This window comes from Lytechinus pictus, chromosome 8 (assembly GCF_037042905.1).
Source record: "Lytechinus pictus isolate F3 Inbred chromosome 8, Lp3.0, whole genome shotgun sequence".
Lineage (NCBI taxonomy): Eukaryota > Metazoa > Echinodermata > Echinoidea > Temnopleuroida > Toxopneustidae > Lytechinus > Lytechinus pictus.
In genome coordinates, this window is record NC_087252.1 from 6,962,946 (window position 1) to 6,989,046 (window position 26,101).

The 26,101-nt window shown below is 34.5% G+C and overlaps 1 protein-coding gene across 4 annotated transcripts in view; it reads right to left on the minus strand.

Moving 5' to 3' along the window:
• Nucleotides 1-7,955: 7,955 nt before the first annotated feature.
• Nucleotides 7,956-26,101, minus strand: part of LOC129267420 (fibroblast growth factor receptor 3-like) — a 45,409-nt gene continuing 27,263 nt past the window's right edge. For all 4 annotated transcript variants that reach the window (XM_064103469.1, XM_064103468.1, XM_064103470.1 and 1 more), the window contains exons 5-17: nt 23,113-23,385; nt 22,275-22,301; nt 17,549-17,701; nt 16,915-16,942; nt 15,306-15,376; nt 14,010-14,180; nt 13,467-13,571; nt 12,660-12,841; nt 12,172-12,276; nt 11,752-11,857; nt 11,062-11,158; nt 10,055-10,154; nt 7,956-9,379 (exon numbers count right to left, since the gene is read on the minus strand). In XM_064103469.1, coding sequence (XP_063959539.1) covers nt 9,320-9,379; nt 10,055-10,154; nt 11,062-11,158; nt 11,752-11,857; nt 12,172-12,276; nt 12,660-12,841; nt 13,467-13,571; nt 14,010-14,180; nt 15,306-15,376; nt 16,915-16,942; nt 17,549-17,701; nt 22,275-22,301; nt 23,113-23,385 — 1,478 coding nt within the window. In that variant the 3' untranslated portion in view covers nt 7,956-9,319. The remainder of the gene's footprint in view (nt 9,380-10,054; nt 10,155-11,061; nt 11,159-11,751; nt 11,858-12,171; nt 12,277-12,659; nt 12,842-13,466; nt 13,572-14,009; nt 14,181-15,305; nt 15,377-16,914; nt 16,943-17,548; nt 17,702-22,274; nt 22,302-23,112; nt 23,386-26,101) is intronic.

Consider the following 26,101-nt stretch of genomic DNA (forward strand, 5'->3'; position numbering starts at 1 on the left):
CCACATCTAGCTACAAGCTTTCTTGTGTGGCTGCAAGAATAAGAGTTTTCTGAGAAATCTTGCCCCTTACGTCTACCCCCCCCCCTAATTTTTTTTGCTTTCGCTCATGACGCCTCTGCTCTGCTTGTAAAGATTGACCAAATAACACTGTATTCTAAATTTGCAATTTGATGCATTATGGTCGCATACGTAACACACACTGTCACGGTCTACACGATGTAGACTACGCTACATACTTCGCATCAACATGTTTCTCAGCTCACCTTTTGACCTCGCAAGTTCAGTCTAAACAACGAAGAATAATCCTACTTTCATGTCAATACTGTGTGTCCTCCATGGTCCCATCAACTTTTATCTTCCTTTTATGTTTTACTATTTTGTATCCCGCCCTGAAAATAATCGTTTTTCTCTTCGCCCTTCCCTTTCTTCATACTCGGCCCTAGACAGAATGGGGATGGCCGTCTCTATATATATATATACATATGAAAATTTTTCATCTCGCTCTTTGCGCTCGCTTCAATATTGTTTAGTTAAAATTAGATGACAATCCTGTTCATGATTACCACATGTGCTTAGAATGTCAAAATTTTAGGTCAGAATATCAATCACTTGGGCTTAAAAAGTGATTGATATTCTGAACTAAAATTCTGACATTCTAAGCACTTTTGATAATCATGAACAGGAGTGTCATCATAGATATCTCTGATTGTCATCTACCTAACAATATTGATGCGAGCGCAAAGAGCAAGGTGGCCGTCAAATCAAACTCGGCCCTTGCCCTTAATATTCTTTGGGATTCTCGTATCTCTTTTAGTCTTGGAGTACTTTCAGATTTATGACATTAGATTCCGAAAGTAAGCCGTATTGGGCAATCCTTCGCTTCGTCATTCACGTTCGATAATCCAAGTGTCTGAATCTTTATTCACGTACGATACAATCATGGAGCTATAGCTCCATATAATATGCTTGTCCAGTGTGTGCTATCGCTAATAGTGGATTATGTTTAAGGTAAACGTGCATGCAGAGCGCAAGCATATCGCTAGCTAGTCCACCTCCTGGACTGTTGGTATTTTGTACGATACGACTACCAAACACAACACACTACATCCCCATAACACGCATACACACACCCCCTGTATAGTCACACGAAACAACATTCTTTTTCGTGGAAAGTGAATCAGTGGGTTAGGTGAATCACTGGGGGTAAGTGAATCAGTGGAGGGCGTGTGTGTGTTGGTTATGTGTGCGCGTGGGGGTACCGGTACGGTCCGATAAGGTTTGCCCCTGGTGTGCCCAATCAATAAAAATCGTCCAGGACGTGGACTAATCGCTAGCCGGCTAGCATCGGCTCATTGAGCTTGCACGCAACGTTCGGTGTTTGCTTCTACTCAGCTACTTCTGCACACAGCGCTGCACTTTGTTGATACGGGGATTTCTTGATACGGCGCATGCGCCATGACGTATTTCATCAATATGCATGAGGTTGTAATGAATATGCATGATTCGAACGGTGTTCTAATATCAATTTATTTGTTAACTCGAGAGGGCGGAAACAAAATATATCGGTTAAACGATATATTATAATATATATTTCACCCCTCAATATCATGAAAACAGAAGAGTTATACCAATTTCTTTTGAGTGATAAAGTAGAGCATTGATATAGATATTTAATGAAAATAATATCTTTACAATTGATTCACTGACCTTGTCTGAGATCAACCAATCATACACTATACCTTTAAGACTGAGACAATATGTTATCCTGGGGAAATGGTTGCCCGTCCAAAAATTGAACAAACTATTTCTTACAGTTTCTAATAAATCGTTGATCTATCTATGCCTAATAGTGCCAAGCTGTTCCGGTCATAGTCATTTCATCTTTCCATTTCCCTTTTTTTTTTTGGGGGGGGGGGGGCTCCAAACTTGTTTCAGATGCGAGTAATAATAAATATTCCAAGTTGACGTGAATTCTACGAATGGCTTGGGCCTACGAAACGAAAATGTGTGGAATCTTATTTTCCAACCTAAAACATCCTGAATTGACTCTCTTCCAATTGCAAAAAAAAAAAGGTTTTCATGGTTATTGCAGCAAATTCGAAAGATCAGTAACGATTTATGACACGTGCGTGATTTTTGATTAAGCTACCGTGGCTTTACTGCACCCGAACTTCCATTAAAGATGCGAACCACAGTGACCCGAACTCTCCGATCCGACAGTAAATATGAAGGCACGCCTTTGTTTTGGTCGTAGAGGGAGCTATTTAGAATAGATTCTTCGGTCTTTCGACAGAAATTTAGACTTGCAGGAAAGACGAACAAAAGAACGGTGGCATCAATGGGCCTTTGATGGCGGCCGTTCCTTTGAAGACAAGGGAACGTTGGGCGGGAAAGCCGAAGCGAAAACCCGGATGCGGTAAAAACGATCAAGAACGGTGCATGGACTTTTGACAAGCTCCCTAAATAGGTTTGCACAGAAATGCTCAATTTCACTCTGTGTCAAGGAAAAGGGCGAATACAAACTGACCGTGTGGTACATTTCCAATATATTTCTGTTCATTTTTAGCGAATTTGGATAAAACAGATACATTCAAATATTTGTTTAACATCATTGCCACCCAAATTAGCATTTTAACCCCAGATAAGCAGAACCTTTACCTTTTTTGTGTCAGCTGGATCTGAGGAAACAACTGAATGTAAACGAAAGTTTATTTCAGATATCTCCAGTATTCTTTCACTGAGTTTTTATCGTTTATGGTTGGACCATATTTTATGTTTCAATCAATAAGCTTGGCAATGATTATCAAAATAAATATAAATATAAAATATTATGCTCGAATGAGAAGTATAGATGAAGATTCTTTGCTACATCACTCCTTTGAAGAAAACAAAGAGATAATTGCGAATAATTGCGAATGCTGGCTAGGAAATCTGCAACACCTACTTAAGGGATTTAACATATATTTGGATGTGAATAAGAATTGTTTAGAACTAGGTGAGATAGTTGATAGTGATAGAGTAGTAGAAGAAGAAATAAAAACAAAGTTGAAATTATTTTCAATCGCCAGTTCTAATTGGATTTACGTAAGATCGAGCAAATGATGTTGAACAAAATAAATTAAGAACTTGTAAACTTTTTAAACATAATATACAAACGGATAAATATCTATTAACTGTTAAAAATCAGAAAATACGGAAAAACATCTGTCGATTTAGAATTAGTTACCATAATTTACCCATTGAAACTGGAAGACATAGACGTCCAGATAGAATACCCTCACATTTAAGAACGTGCAATAATTGTAATTCAGGAAGGGTTGGGGATGAGTATCACACGATAATAGAATGTAATGTACACACAACTGAAAGGGTGGTGTTTTTTGACAAAATAGCTGAAATATATAAACAGATTAAGAACCTTAGCGATGAAGACAAATTTATATTCATAATGAAACTTGATAATGAAAACATAATTGATAATTTTTGTAAGTTCTTCAAAGCGATTATAAATAAAAGGGGTGAGTTTTAACATCAAGTACATTTTTCTTTTTAAATTTCATTCAAGCTATCTAAAATCCACCAAAGCCACCATTACCAAAGATATATCTCTAACGTTATACATTTATTTACTTCCTGATTTGTATTCGATAATTAGATAACTTATGTATATTGCATTATGCTACACCTTCTTTATGTTAAATTTCAATTCGTCATTTTTCTTTGTATAAAGATGTATATCTTTATAATAATTCGAAATCTATGTATCGATGTATTACTGATTTATACGACATACAGTTATGAATGTTTTTGTTTATGTTATCATTGTATATGTTTTAAAACAAAATATTCATGCTATATGAATATGGTTTGTTAATAAATTCAAATTCAAAACTAAAATCAAGCTTAAGCCATTTCATGTGAATCACAGTTCCGTGTAAACCAAATATCATCACCATTGCCTCGGTGTGTGTGTGGGGGGGGGCAATAACGCTCTATTGAGTGTTTAGGCAAGGAAACAAGCTAAAATGTTCATGTGTTCTTCATGATTAACGTCTACTTTTATTCAAATAACTATTTAAAAGTTCTGCGCAAATCATTTTCCACGATTTTTTTCAAAAGTAAGTGGTGCTCACTCAAGCGGAAATGTTTTTTGACAATTATATCGTCATTTGTTAAAGAGATATGTACCAATGTTTGAATGTGGAAATATTACGAAAATATAATTTTTTAACATTATGTCTAAGTGTAAACTTTGTTTTGATCGGAACTGTAGTGTTCGTGGAAGAATTTGATGTTTAAAAATATATTAGGTTGGAGCCTCATATTTACACACGTTTAAAGTTAGGACGTGCAGTGATGATGTATATGCATAGATCAATGCCTGACATGGCACCAACATACCTAAAGTATGTTTTACAACATGTCAGCTCAGCTCCTCAGTGCATCTTACCTATTTCTGAACTTCCTCAGGTAAATTTATCAAATTCGGAAGTTGCTCTCTCTCTCTTCCGAGACTACCTACTGATAAGTCGAACCTATGACCAGACGGCATTCACCGTAATGTCCTCTCCTGCTGTTTCACACCCGCTGACTCTTCTTTTTAATGCATCAATAACTTGTGGTCATAGTTCTTCTTTTTGTTTTATATGCAATACTTTGTTGTGTGTTGGGGTGTGCATGTGCGTGTGGGTGATTTCTGAGCCTAGGGTATGAATTTAATTTGCTTGTATCCAAATTCATATTCATAATTACGCATGCATAAACCCTATTTTGTCACTCGAATAAACACTGTGTTTGAGAACTATTGATGGTTAGGTTTTGGGGTATGAATGTTGATGTAAAATGAAGATGCGTAGAATTATTGATAATGTAGTCATAAAAACCAATACTGTATTTTCATTCATTGAATTTCGATATTTTCAGACAGTTCTCAATTATCTTTTAAATTTGAAGACCCCCTCCTTTTGATCCAATGATTATTCACCTCCTCGTTATTTCAATCATGAATTCTTTTAGTTTATGTTTGCCAGTGGTTAACTTGAGTAGGACAAGATTGTAATTCCTCTTCTTTAAATGGTAAAACAATAATATCATTCGATATGAAACGGTATTTGACTAAATGCCACAATTGTCTTATGTCATTATATTGAAATAATTTTCACCTATCATCACAATAACACTAATTTCTCGTACACTTACAAACGCTTAAGCGACATTTATTTCTTTTCCCATCCGTTTATTGCATAATCTATATAACACGATCTTTAAAATACAGCACGTAAGACATGTTTTTCTCATGATTTTCTCTGTTAAAGATCAATATTTACAAAAACCAATCCAAATCAATTACAGTTCATCACACTACCTCTATATTTTCATTTATCATCTATATATGTTGGGCACAGCTATATATCATAACAAAATAATATATTACCATGATTAGAGACTCGTTGCAGATTTTTACCAGATTTTAAAGCGGTGTTTTATATACACAACAAAAAAGTAAGTCCCCCCTAATTCAAATTGCTGTAACTTTTGAACGGAGTTATTTTGAGATATTATATTTCGTAGGTGATTTTTTTACACTCATTGAGCAACTCCTGGGTAAAAATGAGATTGATCGGTTGAGTCATGCATGAGTAATTAAAGATTGAATTAAAAATGACAATTTTTGAAAGTCACAAGAGTCGTTTTTCAGATTGTGCAAATACAAAGTTGGGCAAAAGTTGTTTTTAGGTGAATTTTATGGTGTTATGCTGTTTTGCTATCAATCATTTAGCCACTCCACACACAATTTTGATATCGTATGTTCATGGTTGAGTGCGCACAATATCACAGGGGCCGCGGAAGCGGGGTGGGGGCCCCCACTTTTTTCTAAAAGCATGTACAAAAATGTAAAAATGACCAAACGATTGTGATTTTTTTCATGGTCAGCCCCCCCCCCCCCCCCCCACTTTTGGCTCAGCTCCTCCCCCGCACTTTGAAAACCGTTCCGCGGCCCGTGTATTGTGACATATCATCATAGGGGTTTTGGTAGTATCCTCTACAACATATTAAAATTTGAAAATGTTGGTGGCTCCCCCAATTATAGGCCCCTCCCCCATTTTTAAATTCTGGATCCACCACTGATTTGTCCATAAATTTAACTGATCAAGACAAATTGTTAGGAAAAGAATACATTTATGCAGTATAAAGAGTATTCATTCCTAAGTTTTCGAATGTGCTCGCTCAACCATGAAAATGTTTAAAGTTCGGAAAGTGTGTGGGGATAGAAATGATGGATGATAAGAACAACAGCAATTAAAGTCACAATTGAAACCGAATTTGCCCCCAATATTCACCTTATTATCCTTTAAAATGAGTCTGTGACATTGAAAATACCCATTTTCCCACTTTGACGCGTGCTCACTCATCCGTAAATAAACAAATCGATTTCATTTTTGCACAAAATTCTGCCCATAGGGTGATAAACATTACTGCCAAATGACATTGCTTAAGACAGCCTTGAAAAAAAGTTCCACCATATTGAATAAGGGGTTACTTATATGCACCCATAATGTACACAAGTCTATGAGAGAGGAAGTCAAAATTTTAACAAATATGAAATAAGGGGTTTGTTTCATGGACGGTTTTTGTTACTTCTGCCAACAGTTATTTCATGAAACTTCGCACATGGCTTCAGAGTAACACTATCCAAAAGTTGCGCACACCCATATAACAATTCAATACGGCACAGAGTGGGGCAAAGGCCTTGAACTTTCTTCTCATTTGCATAATTTTCGAATATTGTGTGCTCACTGATGCATTAAACGTCGGGATTTTCATAAAAATCAAATCAAATGAACCATGCAAGGAGGTTTGTGACAGATATCCATAGTTACAAATTGCATTTTTTCCAATAACGTAAAAAAGAGCTAATCACATTCCACATGTTCATTCAAGCGTGAATGCTTAATTAAACGCCTTTGAATCATTGAAGCATGTTAATTGGTCATGAACATAACCAAAAAAATTGATAAAAGATCAGTTTCAGTTACCAAAATAAAACAATACTTGCCTATGATATTTGAAAATCGTATTTTCTGTTTTCAATAAATGTTCATTGGACCGTGAAACGATGAATATTGTTGAAGATACTCTTCCCAAAAATAACTGTTATCATATTCTATCATTTCTATTGATGAAAATGTGTAAAAAATCCTATTATAGCAAATTGTGTTTATTCAACCTTAAAATTTAGCCAAAAAATTGTATTGCCTTTAAGAAAGTACCTTTTACAAGCCTTCTGACTATTTTTCATGATGAGAATGTGGAATCAGTTCCAATAAAATGGAATCAAAGTCATGATTTTTGGCTTGTGACTTTTGAAAAGTGACATGTTTGCCTTATGACGGTGCTCACTGAAGCATAACATTTACTCAGAGGGTAGTTTATAAAATTACCTACACGCTCATGTAAAAATATATCAAAAACTCGCATTGGTTCGGAAATTATTGATGTTTGTTCAAGGGGGGACTTACTTTTTTTGTTGTGTATAGATGTAGTCTTGATCATTGAGTAGTTCAAGGCATTGAGAAAGGTAAAAACCAATAACTTGATTACCAACATTAAATCTGGTCAATTTACGATGAAAATAGTAGTAAAGTATACATTCAACATATTATCATTCATTTAAAAAAAAAAGGTTAGAAAATTTGGGCAAAATGCAATTAATAAAGAGCACATTTCACATTCGACATGTTCGATAAGTCACGTAAAGATGTAGATAAGGGAAGACTTATAAATGGATAGGCCTATGCACTCTCCCTCCCCTTTTCAATTAAAAATCACACCTTTATACGCTGCATAATCAATGTAAAATCAATGTAAAAAAAAATAAAGATCCAAGGCACATACAGTTTTTTTTTGAGAAATTCAGGTAAAAATGAGTTAATTAAAATAATAATGTGAATTTCTCTGTTTCATGCAACTTGTTCTGTCTGTTTCACTTTTTAATTGGTACATCTTCAGCTCAGATATTACACAGTACTTCACCACCTTTTATACACATGCATCTTCATCAACAGCACCGACACTTATTACGCATGCCCCCCTCCCCCAAAAAAAACGCACATCATCACTCACCGCATTCCTCAATGCAATGATAATCTGATTTGTTAACTCCGCTTTCATTTGTTTTGGTATAGCGCTTACCGTTCTTACATCCTTTCGAAACAATAATTTACATGAATGATCTGTTTCATATAGTCAGACGTCCTGTTCAGCTTTAATACTTGCTTTACATAGGTGTCCAACATACATTTCACATGAAGATATAGCAATAAGGTTACATAATAAACTACCAACGCCACACATTTAGTGTGGATAATGGATAAACTAAATATTATGTAGACATCAACCCTGGCATGAAGATTTAAGGTATTTTACAGTTTTCTTAAGGTGATGCCGTATAGTAACACCAACGAAACCTACACAACCGATTGTACGTAAATTTGAATAAAGTCAATCAGGGTCCCGTACATGAAGCCTAGCAATCATTGTAGAATACTTTTTAACGATTGATTGCATTGACTACAATGTACAATCATGTGTAAAATCAAGAGTAAATTTATTGTTTACCTTTTTGTTACGGGACCTTGAATTTGGTTTCGGTGAGGATTAAAATAAAACGAAACAAAAACAGATTACTACTAGGAAAATTCAATTATATTTTTATATGCCTTCTGACACTAAATATACCACTACATAGCATAATATATTTTAAAAGAAATCAAACTACAAATTTAATCTAATCAATGGACCAATGGTATCCAGAGAAGAATGAAATGCGTGAATTAATTATACATAAATCTAACACATCTGCATTGAGCTTCCGTATAAAACATATATTGGGCGATTCCATGCTAGAAAAATCGGCTATTTTCGCAACATTTTTCAACCTATTGTACAAACAAACGAAGAACTTCAATTTGTTTTGTGGTAATAATAGAGTACTACTGGGTAGACATATGAAAAAATGACAACTAACAAAAATATGCTGTCCATGGGTGAATTATCACCCATAAAAAAATGTTTTGTGTCGTACGGGACATTTCTGAGTCCCGTACGACATACAACATTTTCGCCCTTAATTCAGCCATAATCAAATATTTTTTGTTTGTAATCAGTTTTTCACATGACTACCCTCTATAACTTTATTATTGACCAAAAATATGTTTTCATTGCTCAAGCAATCAGCTAAGAGACTAGAAATTGTTGACAAAATGTCCCGTACGACACGTATGGAATCGCCCTATTGTGAGGCATTGTTTTATGCTCATCACATCTCCAGAGTAGAGGCATATAACCCATCATCCAAGTCATTAAGAGACAAGTAACTCTGTGAAATAAGACAAAATAGTTACAATTTTAACGTCATCAAAAATTAGATTTCAAACCAGTAATGATAACTTCAAATTTACTTTTATAATGACGGTACTTCACGGATTAAATTTATTTAGTTATTTATTTCTTAATTTCCACAAAAACAATATATAATACATGCTTTAACGATCAATATAATATCAACTGCATGTCAATATAGACTCCTGTTAAAAGAAAAAAAATAGACTCCTTGTAATATCAATGGTACACATAGAAATCATACAAATTATATAATAAAAATGATAATGACAATATTAATAATAATAATAGTGGAGTTCTTAATACGCATAACACCTACAGGTCTCTATGCGCGAAGTTAGAATGTGGTTAGAATTGTAAATTTAAAAGTTAGATATCAAATAATTATACATAACATCAAAGACTATTAAACAGGGATTGAAACTACATGTGACTAAGTTAAACATTCTGAAAGAGATGGGTTTTAAATTGTAATGGAAAAAGGGGAAAATATCATCTTTTGTTTTTATTGCATCTTGCATATATTTTCATATATATATTTTCATATATATCATGGCATTAAAATTGAATTGTATAATGAATCATAAATAAGAATAAATGATAAAGAAAAGCGTAGTTTTGTGTAAGAGAGACAGAATTGTTTTAATCTTACGTGTGTCTTTTCTAAAATCCTTTCCATACTCTTCAGGATGTGATCAAAGTTACTCCGATTTTGGGGTTCCTTGTCCCAGCAACCAGTCATAACTGCATACCTTTGAAATAAATAAAAGATGATGTTTGTAAAAAAATATTACAAGTGTTTAAGGAAGTACATGTATATATGAAACTGTTTTAAAACGTGGAATTATTAGAGGGGTAGGCCTATTTACTACAGGCTGAACATTTTATGATTTAAACAGACAGGGTTAATTCACACTAAAAAAAAGACTGGGAATTCCTTCAAAATTATATAATAACAAAGGTATAATATGTTAAAGTTTTGCACTATTTTTTTGGTGAAATAGTTGTACGCATGTCCACTCGAGTATACAATGAGAAAGCTGATTCTATTTTCTTTTTTTCAGTATATATGAACTAAGATTTTTTTCATATTTTGTCCGCCTAAAATGAAAAGTAAAATGATTGATAAGTGATTTAATCTGTGAGATATTTTTTGCTGTATTTTTTTGGTTAAGAAGAAGACATATTGTATGCACATAAGAATTAAAATATGAAATAATAATAATTTCATGCAATTACTTGAGAAAAAAACAAAATTGGACAAAACATAAACGGCCCACTTATTGAATATTTATGACGGCGTACATGTAGCTGTTTTCACCAAAAAAAAATCAAAATTTATTAACCTTGACATTTGTCAAATCTTGATACAATCATCAGCATTTTGCTAAATGATTTTTACTATACTTTAAATGAAAATTATTTTCAACCCGGAATACCCCTTTAGTATAGATCATTCAAATCATGTTTCCCTAGGATTGTGCGAAAAATCTCTATTTGGTAAGAGTGATTTTTTATCTTTGTTGTGAATTTGGAACATATACGATAAATGAATTCACGAGAGTAAACAACAAGTGAAATTCTCTGTAGGTCATTTTACAATCCTAGTAATCCTTGACAAGCAAGTTCTAGATTTTCTTATAAAAACTTAAGTATTACACTTCTTGTGCACAGTGACGAGGGCGTGGTATCTGGTAACCATTAGCAACCTCCGTCTGAACCGAGCTGAATGTCATATTTGGGTATGGCCTTGCACCTATCAGAATGTAAAAGCAAAAATTATATTGTGAAGAATCTGAATATTGAATATCTAGAAGTTGCCCAAAATGATTATATATTATTAGAAATAGAAGTATGAACATGGTATCAAAGTTTGATTCCTTTTAATATCTCGACTCCGATAACCCCGTCCTCCATGTTTGCATATGTGCCCCCAAAAGGGGTAAATCACACGTTTTTTGTTCCGTTCAGCTATTTTAAACAGTATATCATTCATCTGATTATCAGTCACAGGATTAACCATACCTAAGCCAAATAACTTTATTTGTAGCAATTATCAATAACTTTTTTTAATGTTCAACATCACCCGGCGTTTTATTTATCATTAGAATATTCTATATCATTATCTTTCGAGCCGAATAAAGTTATCATGTACAATGTTATTTCAATATTTCCGTCACTATTGTTGGTGTTGTAGTAGCAGTTGTAGTCATGGCAGTAAGATAATTGTTTTTGTTGTATTTTTCCTTTTATCATAATCATTTACATTTTATCATCATTGTTATTTTGTGATATATGACTAAGATATTAGACATTTACACACGTAACTTCGTGCACCTCCTTTCTTACCCAGTGTCACAATTTCCCACAAGACGATACCAAAAGACCAGATGTCTCCTTTTATTGTTTGGTCACCCGTTGCCATGGTTTCTGGTGAACTCCATCTGGATGGTTTCTATATATGACGGTGTGCAGATAACAAATAATCTTGCTATAACAATAATTCAAGCGATTGGTAATTATAATATAAAGTGAACCTATAAAATGTCAAAGATGTCTTATACTGGCCGAAACAAGCAATAATAGGCTGGTATGGTTGCAGGCTGGGGATCAAAGTCAAGGGTCACGTGAGTTAGGGTTCCAGCCTCGCTTCATTTAGAATAATATATTTTCATTTACATTATCAAGTTATCAAATAAGAGATTAATCTCTATGACAAGCCTACACCATAAACATTCATTATTGTAAGGCATAACGAGTCACACTTACAGCTAAGTCACCGAAGAGCGATGAAGAAAGTCCATAGTCTGATATCTTACATTGCTTTCTTTCTCCTACCAACACATTGTGAGCGCAGAGAGCCCCGTGGATGATCTGAAGAAAAGAGAAATACACTTGCAACTCTTTATAGTGTTTAGTGTATTCATATACATGTATTTTGATCTCTGTGAAAGTCGACAAATTTCCCGTCTTACATCTGTGTTAAAAAAAGGAGCGATAAACCCTTCCTTTTCCAATTGTATGATTAATAATACCTGTAATGTTTCAAAACAAAAATAATTTAGGTTAAAGGAGAGTAACAGAGTTGCAACCCTAATTGCGTAAACGATTTTCTACTGTATCTTGGACCGGTCAAGTTTTCAAGTCTGACTTAAAGGGTCCATTTCAGCTTAAAGGGCGATTTTTATTTAAAAACCCAACTGCCTACCTTTCTCCTCTTATACCCCTTTTTTGTTAAAGAATCTCATAAAAAATACCTTCTTAGATGCAAGGAACTGCATCCCTTTAGCAACCTGCCAAGCCAAGTTAAGTAGGGTACCCTCCTCAATACGAACACCGTTTGGTTTGAGATTGCTGTACGTGGGTTGAGATTGCACCCCTGAAGTCTGTAGATGGGTAAGGAGTGTACCCCCTGAGATGAACTCATACAGAATACTACCTGCATGCGTGAATACACATCAAAAACTGTGGTGTTGATCGGTGTACATAGAGGACCACACCAGTTATTTTACACCGGTGTTAGTTTTACACCTAGAGGTGTCATTACAACACCTTTGGTAGTTACAATTACACGCTTTGTCTCGAGGGTGTAATTTTAACTCCTCGGGGTGTGGTCCTCTATTAACACCAACTGGTGTCAGTTTTAACACCGCAGTTTTTACAGTGTAATAGATTGTAATAGAAAGGAAAACTCTGTGACGTCATGTTTAATAATTGCATCTTCTTCATTGTAATTTAGGATAAGTATCCTTGCATTATCAAATGGAATGGATTGTTGTGTCTTCTCCTTTTGTTTTGGTGTAAGAACCCCCACCCCCTCCCCCTCTCTCTGTGTCTCACACACACACTCTCAATCTCTTCTAGGGGTTTTCACTCATCAGAAGGTGCAATGTGCCATCTTTTAATTGGTAACTACCTCTCTCTTGTGTCTCGTCGAGATGCCTTGGATGAGGGAAAGCGGCCAACGAACTCTTTAGCGATTAAAACAAATATTGATATATTGTTGTTGTTTCCATAAGAGCCAATTATATTCCATATTGTCCAATTAAAAGGGCTTTACGTACCTTGTTCTTTACAATATCCTAGGCATTTGACAATATTTGGTTGATCCGATAGCTCGTAAAGTACCTTGATGGCTTGAAGAACTTGTAATGATTTTGTCACGTGATCTAAGAGAGTGTATAGTATATAATGATATAATGGTATGACCTTTCATTTTAATATTCCCCTTCCGGAGTGTTTACCCTTGACCAATTTCTGGACAAGCAAAGAAAATATTAAAAAATATATAAATATTACTATTATTCAAAATGGGGGCATGTTTCCCTCCCCCCCCCCCCTTCATGTTACCCTTGCCCCCCCCCCCCTCCTTCTTTGATCCTGAAACTGAATTCAAGTGAAAGGGAAGCCTGTGACATTAAAACTATTTAATTATTTACTTTGGTTTCCAATCTGCTTGTTCAGAATGACATTCTATAACGATGTGGTAAGAGCATAAATAATGAAATTAAAATTTAATTGAGGTGACAAATTAAGCATGGCCTTCAAATATGAACTTCTCTCATTGACATTAATTATTGTTAACTTTACAAGCTACAAACCATCACCTGGTATTTGCCTAATAGCAACGTCGAGATGGTTTTGTTTTGATCGAAGGTCTCCCTTCCATACCTCGCCGAAGTCACCCCGCCCAATCGAGCCAAGTCTGGTGAAGAACGTCACGTTTTCACGGGCAATGACGAAGGAGTGGGTAGAACCCAGTTTTAACGCTGTGTATGCTGTATTGTTTTAAAACATATATATATTCCACTAAGTACATTTAAAATACTGTACATGTACTTAGAACACCTAGTCCATTATGTCTGATCTTGTGATATTTCTAATAAGTGTCTTGGTCAATAATATCTTTGCAGTGAATATAAAGTAACTATGGATTTGAGATTAAGAAATAGAGGGATACTCCGAGCTGAAAATAATCATATCTAAACAAATTTACTGAGCAAAGTGCTGAAAATGTTATAAAAATATGATCGCAAATAACTAAGTTAGTGAAATTTAAGATTTAGTCATATTTTGTGAAGACATGTATATGCACATCGTCAGATGGACCGATGATGCCATACCCCCACGTTTTGTTCTTATGTTATTACATGAAAACATAATTGTCTAAAATGTTCATGCATGTTGTAAGATATGTCTCCCTTCTGACAAAATAATTGCAGTAATGAATATCCAATACATGAAACCAGTTGTCAATTGAAATAGTCTTTATTGTAGGAGTTGAAAATTTCAATAAACATTATTGCATATAATAAAATACTAAGTTACAAGTGGGAATAACAAGATCATCAATTAACTCACTGCATATTCATGAAGAAATGCAAACAAAAAACTGTTATAGCGATAAAATAAAAATCTTTAAAATATCATTACCTTGTTTTCCCCTTGATAAAATTTGTAATGCTTTGTTTGATTTTCCTTTATCTATTGAAATAATATAATTTTCAACCATGGGTACCCGTTTAATAGTAGTGATATACATCATATAAAGAGTTCCCTCACACCACTAAGAATAAAGATAAGGTAAACACTTGCTGACGCTTAAAATATAATTTTCACTTATCCTTTTTATGTACCTTTGGCCTATATGCCATAGAGACCTTATTGTGAATTATCAGGGTGATAAAGATATAATATGGATGAGGTTATTTTTTTAAAACAGAGCACCCAAATCAAAGTAGTTGTACGAATGCATGGTGTTTAATAGAAGAAAATAATGACAACATAATACACGTTTATTTGAATAAGTAATATTTATATGGAGTTTATGGTTTAATGTTACACAGCTTATATGCAGAATCAATAGAAAAGTTTGAAAATCTCATTCTTGAGTAATTTCTCACCTCGATTCCCACTTTGAATCATCTCATAAGCCACGTTGTCATTCATCTCCTGTGGTATATTTATTTCATTGCTGTAAAAAATATATAAATTGATTAGAGTTTATTTCATCTCATGAGAAATGATATTTTTGTTACATCCACTCAAAGGCATTTCATGGTACATATATATTAGCAACAATCGCAATGAGGGAAATGTTATGAGTCAATGATTATTACCCATTATCAAAGTGTTCCTAAGAACGGGATTAGGAAAAACGTCTCAAAGAACGCCTTCATTATTTGAAGGATCTGGGTTTTTTCCCTATTGGAAATAAATCAAATACATATATGTTCACATGAATTCATCCTTTGTCATCCTATTTCCGTCAGTAAATGTGTATGTATCTCAGTAAAATTTATGCGTGAACGTTGTAATTTACTTTAATACTAACCTGTGTGTTGAGGCGAAGTGTGTGTGGTTAGAAATGTGTGTTCCGTGCTTTTCAGTGGTATAGGATGTTGTAAAGTTTGGTATAAACATTTGTGGTTATTTAGTATGGGCTGTTACAGTATCGGGTTTGAGGGTGTGCGCGAGTGGATGAATGTGTGGTGAGTGAGAGCAAGGTTGTACGGGCGTATTCGTAAGGTGAGTTAGAAGAGTGTGTGCATGCACGGGATGCGAGTTGTGTGTCAGAGGACGGGAGTGTTAGAGAGGGAGTGATGTGTTCAAGTGTGAGAGAGCTGTGTGTGTATGATAGGGAGCAAATGTGAAAGTGCAGGCAGTGTCTATAAAAGTGTGTGTATCTCTAATGATAAGTGTGAGTGCGTGGGTGTGTTTGAGATTATCTGAGTGGGTGTCTGTGCGTGTTTTTGTTCATGTGAGGGAGAGAAAATGGTGTGCAAAATTGGTGGGTTTGGTTTAAAGGGGAATCCAACCCAAATAAAAACTTGTTTTTATAAGGAAAAGACAAATCAGACAAGTTGATAGGAGAAAGTTTGAACAATATTGGACAAACAACAAGAAAGTTAAGAATTTTTTAATGTTGTGAATATTGGTAATCACTATACCCATGGACTCTTCAAATTGGCCACATATGGGATGTCATAGTGATGTAAGGCAAGGACTACTCTTCCATGTACTCCAATACATATTATGGCTAAAATGTCATTTTCCGAAAAGTTTTATTTCAAATTGATTTTTTTTTTCATGAGGACATGAAACAATATACTACCTGGGTGATATATAGATTACTGCCCCAGGGGAATGGGGAGAAAACCACAAATCCCTGATAATAAAGTACATGGCCTATGGGAAAGTTGTCCTTGCCCCTTGTCATAATTCACTTACTCAGTTGCCAATTTGAAATCTTCATAGTATCAGTGATCTCAATTTTATAAACAGCTATAACTTTCCTATTGCTTGTCTGATTTCTTTCAAACTTCCACCATTCTGTTTAATTTATTTTTCTCCTTCCCAACACAACATTTAATGGCCAAGATTGGATTCCCCTTTAATAGAGATCTGTACATATTATAGATTCATTGTAGTCATATAAAATGTGAGCGTGGGTGTTGCCTTCTAGGGTGTGTGTGTATGTGTGTCCGAAAAAATATTTTTCCTTCTACTTACCTCTTATTATTCTTTGACTCATGGAATTCTAGTGGATAAAGATATAAATAAACACGTTTACAATAGAGTGATGAAGAAAAAAAATGTAGCCATATGTAAACCGAGATGGCAAAATAAATTCAAGAGAGCACTCGAAGTCAAGATGCTCAAGATTTTGTATACCTTTGCTATCAACTTTCAGTTTTACCTCCCCTTGATAAAACATTAACGTATCAATGATCATTTAATATCCCACCTACTTGAATTATGGTATAGTAATTCTAACACGATCTTACTAAGCGGAAATATGCTCAGATCTAGTTAACAAACCTTCTTTAGATAAACGACAAGACACGATATGAGTAGCGGGTGGAAAATAATGTTGCTTTTATTTTCATGATCATCAGAATAAATACATTCCAACTTTGCACCTTTACAAATATTAGACGAGAAACACCATTGAAGTTGCACCTTTGAACATGTTCCTCTTTTGTTGGAGTTATACTCTTTTAAATTGGTATGACTTTAGGTAACATGTCCATTGTTTTACCTCGTCTATGTAGTCAAGTTAAACAAGGGTTAACTCATAACATCACATTACTTCTTCTTTTACATTCACATTTACTCTATGTGAATATAACTACTCAGTAATTACCTGGTTTGGTTTTTCTCCTAAGAAGAATGAACTGAATAATGTTGATGATGATAGAAGCTACTAAGAGGATGGCTAGGATAGCTATTCCAGCATATGCTCCAGAACTCAAACCAGACGGTGCACAAGGACATGGTGTAGGCTCGGGTGTAGTCTCTGGTTGGTGAGAGAGTTTTATATCAGATGTTAATATAGATTGTGGAATTTAATTCATATGAATTAAATCGTAAACCTGTAAAATCGGATTTATCATAGATTATATTTCAACCATAATCATAGATTATACTACAAACATACTGCAAGAGGTAGAAGGTCCATGCTGCAACCCAGTTTTCGGGACGACATTCTATAATAAAACCCGTGCAGTATATCAGTCATCCATGGTCTCATTTTTAAATCTAATTATATGTCCATAATTATTTTCAAAAGGCTTCAAATTTGCCGCAAAACATATCACAAAATAGTAAAATAAATCACTGTCCTAAACTGTATTTCCTTTAAAAGACAAGAAAAAAAACGTCTGGGCCCGGATTCACAAGGAGGAATGACTAAGTTCTATAGAGCTATAATAACTTAGGGCTGAGCTAAATTATAGGGGGTTAGAATTTATATTTCACAAAGAAGGGTAAGGTTAACCCAATAGTTAAAATGGTAGTCTAGTCAATTTAATGTAATAATACTACAACTCATCAGTTGCGTAAGTAGTCGACAACTGTTAGAAGGCACAACATAAGGGTAATGGGCAATTTTTTTATTTTACAAAGTTTTAAAGTCGCGAAGATGAAAGTCTATTTTTTTTAAATGTAATATGATATATATACAATAATTTCATATAAATCTGCATCTCTCCCACTTGGGTTTGGCGCCACCCCCATTATTACATATACACGTATTTTATTGTATTTTACCTCATTCATTGTTCATGTTCAAACATTAAATGAATGTGTTTGTGCTGGTGATGTGGTGTACTTAAGAGGTGCCTCGGCCATTTGTCGGTATGTTTGAGGAAGAGTGTCTTTGAACTTTTTGAAGATATTCCTTTTAACGAAAAAGTATTTCACTAACTTATGGCAGGTATGATGGGTATGATAGACCTGCAGTATAATGACTTACTGAAAACATTTATGATAAATATAAATAAAATTCTAATTATAACATTAAAAATGATAATAGAGAAAGCATTAATAATTATTATTATAATACGAACAATAGAAATAATGATCATAAATAATATTTACAATAATAATAATGATCGCAAAGATAATAACGGTACTAATAAAAATAACATTAAATGATAATAAAACTAACAATGATCAGAATAATAATTATAATAATGACAATAGTATCATATAATGTAAATACTATTAATAATAATTGGTATTTCGTAGCACCATCAACCTATAAATATTCTTTTCGGCTGCGCAGTGTTATTTTTGTCATTATAAGATAGAAAAGGAACTTCCCGAAAAATATCCACCACCGAAAGAGGAACCTTGTAAATAACATTTTGAAAGAAATGAATTTACACTTCGTCTGGAGCCCAGGAAAACAATAGTAAACGGACTTTGGACCCTATTATATATTGAATACCAAAGCGAATTCGCATGATGTGTGCAAATAAATATCATATTGACATTGATCTTTCGATATACACTGCCATGCACAGTTTATCTATATAGAAATGTGAGATTCGGTTACGGATACAAGTTTGAACCTGAATTTGAGGCATTTTCAAGCATTAGGTTTCGTGCAGAATTGCATGTCGATTAATGTTTTCATTCTATCGTCGATAGGAGATAGTACATAACAATATTGAAGAATGCACATGCACAGTGACTACTTCCTGATATAAACTCCTCAAAAAAAGTTTGGAAATGTGACTTTGATCGATAATCGTTCCTCGGTTTTAGTTTATATTAATGTGTAATTGATACTAATCGATAGATCATTTAATTTTCTTTAAAATTATACCCTACATGATGTGATTGTGGTTCACACGGAGGTGCAGTGCCTTGAAATGTGGGGCAAGGTCAAAATTCAAAAGTTGCAAAATTACACAATATTGAAACTCACTGTTCTTTTTATCCGTGATGATGAGTGAGTTTCTCAGCGGTTTTTTTTCATGCACCTTAACATCAACATTAATATGGAATCAAACACACCTCTGCACAAGAAAACACATAACAAACAAGCATACATGCATGGATATTTCAAAACACGACTCAAACTATGTTATCTCGCAGAACCATGCATGACTACATAAACCACAACAAAACATCAAAAATGAAGAAACAGGGGCTTGATTTGAATGGATTTTCATCTCTATTGACACATAAAAAAGAATAATGTTCTTTAATGACCCTTCGTGACTATTTCTGCTCCTTTTGCAGCTTTTCAATTCAGACCTCATCCAACACTTTTGAATCCTGCTATTTTCGTGATGGCATGATCATAACAAGCATGGTATCAATTTAAAGATAATTAAATGATCTTTTGAATGATATCAAATATACACTGTGTGAAATTTGGAGAAATTAATGACCAAACTCAGATTTTCAAACTTTTTTTAGGGGTATATTTAGAAAAGTAACCCTTCTTACTATATATTAATCACTATGGCTTTTGTACCGCACAATCTATCCGCCAAATATCTTTGCTCCAGGCTTGATGACAATCCCCTCGTTTTATTTGCTCCAGTGAGTCACTTTTTTGCCTTCACGCAAACCATATGTAGTATCAAGCTTAATATGAAATTTTAGCAAAAGGCGTAATATTTACTTGCTTTGAACATCTAAACAAAGACAGGGGAGAAGCAAGTTATTCTTAGAATAAGATGAGCATTTTGGAGGTATCACCCGCCCAACTCCTCTAAATCTAAATTTTGATATATTCCATTCTCCATCAAGGTAATGAACCAATTTTAGACAACTAACGTCCACATATGGTGTACATTCTGATGGTAAAATTTATTTTTTTTTCACTATTTCTTAAATAAATCTTCAGCTCGTGCACTTTGCTTTCTTATATAACATTGAGTTGGGCAGTAAATTTTGGTGCTCAATAGCCCACACTTATTAAACAAAACTAGTGCCACTATATTGGAGTCTAAATCTTTTGGACATACTGGACCACTGTCCTTTTTACTTGTCCTAATGTAGTATTTGATCCTTCAAACCATAGTTTAAACACGACAACCATATCTCACAGGTCGATTTTTAACGAAGTATGTAAATTTTCTTAGTATTAGCAATAAATTTAGAAACCATTTTTTGAAGCCATCTTGGATTTGTGGACATACTTGACCACTGGAATTAAAGACATGAAAGTTGAATTGTGGATTATTAGGCTTTGGCAGCCATTTTGGATTTTTACATACCAGCTGGTCTACTTGTGTTTACTCAATTATCCTTTTTTTTTTCTTTCACCCCTGTTACCCCTTTAGACCATCAAATATGCACCGAAATGTGGATGTCTAGTGTGGATAGCTTGTTCCAGCTTGCTACCTGAAATTTCCTTTTCTTAAATCTATTTTGGCTTAACGCTCTTTTCCTATTTATTATTATTCATCACAAATATTGGAAGGTCGCAATCTATAGCTGGATACGTTATGAGGCAACATCTATTGTTTAGATTATATTCTTATTCAATTGTTTATTACATTTTGACTTTGGGGGAACTGCACAATCCCGAATATGTACATGTACCTGAATTCGTCTTTTTGAATAGCCCCACCACTCCCACCCCTTGAATTGAATTTTTTTAAATAGATGTAATAAATAGAGACATGAATAAACTTTTTATACATTATAATTTTGTATCCATTACGGGTGTAGGCGTGAAGACGTATTTAGGTGAATATTAATTTAAAAAAATATGTTTGAAAAATCAAACTGACATAGTCACCAAGAATAAACGATAACCAAAAAACAGATGAAAGAATGATAAAAACACAAAATTGGATGAAGGAAAAGACGAGGAATAAAGGTCAACAAGCCCTTCGTTGATTTGATCGTCTATTCCAGTTAGCGTTTCTTTCAAATGCGTTCGATCAAAAAAAACAAATATTTGAAAGTGTTACTGTTATGTCTGCTAAATTTCATCACCTAATATCAAAATCAACAGTTTTTTCCCTGATGAGTTCATGATAAGTTAATACTTTTGTAAGATTTTCATTATATTGTGTTCATATGTGGTCTTTGTTGACCCAATAAAAAAAATATATACAAAAACAAATCTAAATAAAGTTGAAAAATATAATCCTGGTTTACATCAGTAATTACATTTGCAATGTAGTGTCTAAAACAAAGGTTACTACACCATAATGTTTTACGTAGATTGACTGACAACGTTATCATGGTTATGATTCATAGTCGCTGGTATATCGTGCAGGATTATTTCATCTCAATCCCAAAAAAAGAATTGGTTTTTAAGTTCAGGTATATAATATCCATTGAGTAATTATTTGGAGGAGGTGAAAAAGAGGATATGACCATCTGCACGATGTAATTTGAACTGAATGATGATTCTAAGCACTGTTTGAAGACATTGACATTTGTGAGATATTTCCTATTTTTGAGCATGCGCCATTAGCGCCCAGCTGATACCGGCGCTATTTTAATACAAGAACCCATCATCATCATCAAGAACAATAACAACAAATAAAATGTTGCTTATAATTCACAATTTCGCGCAAATAATGTTATAAAAGGATTAAAGTAGGCCTACATACCAGTTGTCGGGGGAAGATTGGTTGTCCCTGATATTGAAAACAACAAGAATGTAAAGAAAAAAGAGTTATAACTAGATTAATGATTTTTACATGAAAAAAAGAAGTAAATCTCCATCGTCTCCCAGTGAATGTAAGATATTTGACCAGAAATTAGCACACCTCACAACCTTCCTATATGCCGCCATCGGTTATTTTTGGTCACATTTCTCACTGAGTTTGTGGAAGGTGTGACATGGTTTGTAGAAAGCCACAATTAAAATTTCCATGTTGAATTTTGAAATGGCAATTTCTCATTTTTTATAGAAAATAAAACACCAAAAAAAAGGATAGGGTGAATTTGATTGCTCTTTCTTCGCATTGTATATACTGTAAGTGCTCACTTTAAAACAAAATGAGCCTCATGAATGCTTGCTATTGTCATCATTTTGTTAATCTCTTTTGCATTTTTTTTTTTGGGGGGGGGCGAATGGTCTATACAAAGGCAGTTTCCTCTACATACAAGACATACACATACAAATCACACTTTACTGCACAGCGTAAACCATATCTACGGGCACATACCAGCGTGCACCCTCCCCGACAAGCCCTCACACACACGCACGTGCGCACACACGCTTACATCAAAAGCTGGTTTCTTGATATAAAAGAATAGACAGGAGGAAGGTGCTTTGGGGCTCTAAGAAAATATAAAACCTGCGGGGTCACAAGAAGAAAATCCTGTACAAGAACAAACTTATCACACGGAAAGGTTGAAATCGTGAGCTTTATAAAAGCGACAACAAAGAAAGATTTTTTAGGATAAAGATAAGAATCAGAAATAAGGAGGTATATTTCTTACTTGGTTGTTCATATGTTACAGCTGCACTAATTGATGTATTACCAAGGTAATTACCAGCCATACATGTGTACTCTGTTCCAGCTTCAGGATTTGAAACAGTGACATCTTTCACAGTATTCATTGATTCATGTATCAGGGTACCGTTAGATAATATATAGTAGTTTCTCATTATTGGACTAGGTTCATTCTGTGCAGTACATGTCACTCTAATGTTGTCTGTTCCATAGGTTACATACTCAGCAGTGACAGTAGTACCAGCAGTAGATGGAGAGGCTATAGGTTGGAAAATAAAATAAATTATAATGAAAGAATAAATAATAGAAAGCTGCCTTCTAGTTAATATGTCATTGTATAATATTTAAAATCTAGTACCAGCTCTCACTTAAATCAGGAGAAATCCCAATACACGAACAAATAGGTTACCATATTGTTAAAAGTGGCATCCATTCCATATAAAGTGGTTTTAGAGGAAAGGAAAAAAATCAGACGCGTAGATAGGTGAACGTTTTGAGAAATAGACGAACAATAAGAACGTTATCAGACAAGGAAACTCCCGGTTTTCCGAGATCGACAGAATCTCGAATAACAGGGATTGATCGTCGCATGACGTCATCTTTTAGGATCTCACCGAATAGCTTTCCTGTACAAAATGAATGGGGTGTCTGACATTCCCTCACTAAAAAATTCATATAGAAAAAAGACCACGGTGGCGGTTTTTTATTTTCAAATATGTTAAAGAAAATCAAATTTCTCGTCTATACACAAGATTAGAAAATTCGCCACCGTGGTGCTTAGATGCTATTGAAGAAAGGAGACACGTTAATGATGAAAAAATGCAAACAAAATTTATCCTAACAGTACGCTAGTCTTTGCGTTCAGCCTTTGTGCCGCGATACTCCGCTGCAACATATGATGGCCCTGAAGGGACATCGCAAATAGACCAAATCGCGAATATTCACAACGAAATTGGCGACGAAATTCACTACGTCGCCAATTTCGTCGTCAAATTGAATATTCACGACGAAATTCGCGACGAAATTCGCGACATCGTGAATTTCGTCGCGAATTATTCACGACTAAATTCACGACGTCGTGAATTTCGTCGCCAATTTCGTCGTGAATTTGTTTGCTTGCCTGGGCGGTATGCGGGTTGAAACCAATTCGTCTGCTGCTAATTCCTCCACTCACAACAGGGTCTACATTCATTTAGTCTAATGCAATTCTGTCCATTAACTTTTCGCCTAACAATCATATGGTCCAATAACCATTTGGTCCAGTCATCACTTCGTCTAATCACCAGTTCGTCTATGACCATTTCGTCTCATAACTAGTCGGTCTAATATCAATTTTATTTTCCTTTAATAATTTCGCCCAATTAACACTAAGTTCATTTAGACCAAATGGCATATGGAATAAATGGCAATTGGACCAACTTGGTTATTAGACGAAATGGCAGTTAGACCATGTGGATAATGGACGAACTGATGGTAGACCAAAATGATAGCAGACGAGTTGGCATTAGACCAATTGAAAATAAACCATTGAAACGACAGAACGATGTCCACTGCTATCCATATGCATAGGCGGATCCAGGGGGGAGGGGGGCCGAGGGCCCCCCCCCCCCCTCCTATTGGCGGAGCAAAAAAAAGGAAAACAGGGAAGAAAGAAAGAAAAAAGGAGGGAAAAGAGAGGAGAAAAAAAGAAGGAGGAAGACGAGTGAAAAAAACAAGATGAGGGGAAGACATGGAAATAAAAATAATCTTTCATGTCACTATATAAAATGTTCGCTCGCGCTTCGCGCTCATATTGCCTCTTCGGTGATTTTCATTTCTTGTTCAATATGGAATTTAAATATAAAGTTTGAAAGTCACTCCAAAATCAAAGTTTCATTATTTTCCGTGATTTACAAATTGATTTTTAAAGAGTGCTCTATAAATATGACAGTTTTATGGTCTGAAAATTAACATTTTTCGCTCGCGCTGCGCGTTCGCAAATTTCGATTTATCAGGTTTCTATTATTTTCGTGTATTCCATAAAGTTTTCAAAATATCCCTTTTTACGTCTGATTGTCAAAACGTATCAGCTAGCGCTGCACGCTCGCATTTTGATTGTATGTCTCAATATTGATTATACAATCCCCTATTCATGACAATGAATACAAAGATTTAGGCTCGCAATTTGCGTTCGCATTAATTGTTAAAAATATATTAACTGATGCATCCTATCTATAATTACAAAAGGTGCTCGAAATGTCCAGTTTTCAGGCCATAATATCATCAGACTTCGCGCCCTCATTAGGCATTAATGAATAAGATATTAATTTAATAATTGAATTGTCCCTTTTGTTTCATCTCGTGCTTGGCAAGAGGAATAGGAAGACAGTCATCATTTTCATATGATGACATGTCCTAAGGATGTACCGGTCCTATGTCAAAACTCAAAGTAATTATAATGAAAAAAATCAGCTCTGTGCGATCCATACCCACCTTACGATTTTCTTACAAAGTGCTTGAAATATAGAGCTGAAATTGACTCTTTTTTTCAGATCGGAATATCAAATAGTTAATGCTCGCGCTTCGCGCTCGCTTTGATTTTCATGATAAAAGATGAAAAAACTATATAGAATGCCAAAATTCTAGGTCTAAATATGAAACACGCGCGTGCATGTTTATTCAGATATTCAACTTGTTCTCTATTTAAATCATTATCCAGTTTCAGATCACAATATAAACAATTTTCTGCTCGCGCTTTGTGCTCGCATCATTAATGAAGGAATTACTCATTCTTTTCAAAATTTATAAAACATGAATAGAGTGTCCCGTATTTAGGTCTAAATCTCGATTTTTTTTCGCTCGCGCTTCGCGCTCGCATCAATTGTTTAGTTATATAGCTATCCTGTTCACGATTACAAAAATTTTCCATTCTTTATGTAGAAATGTCAAAATCTTTAAGCTCGCGCTTCGCGCTCGCATCAATTGTTTATTATAAA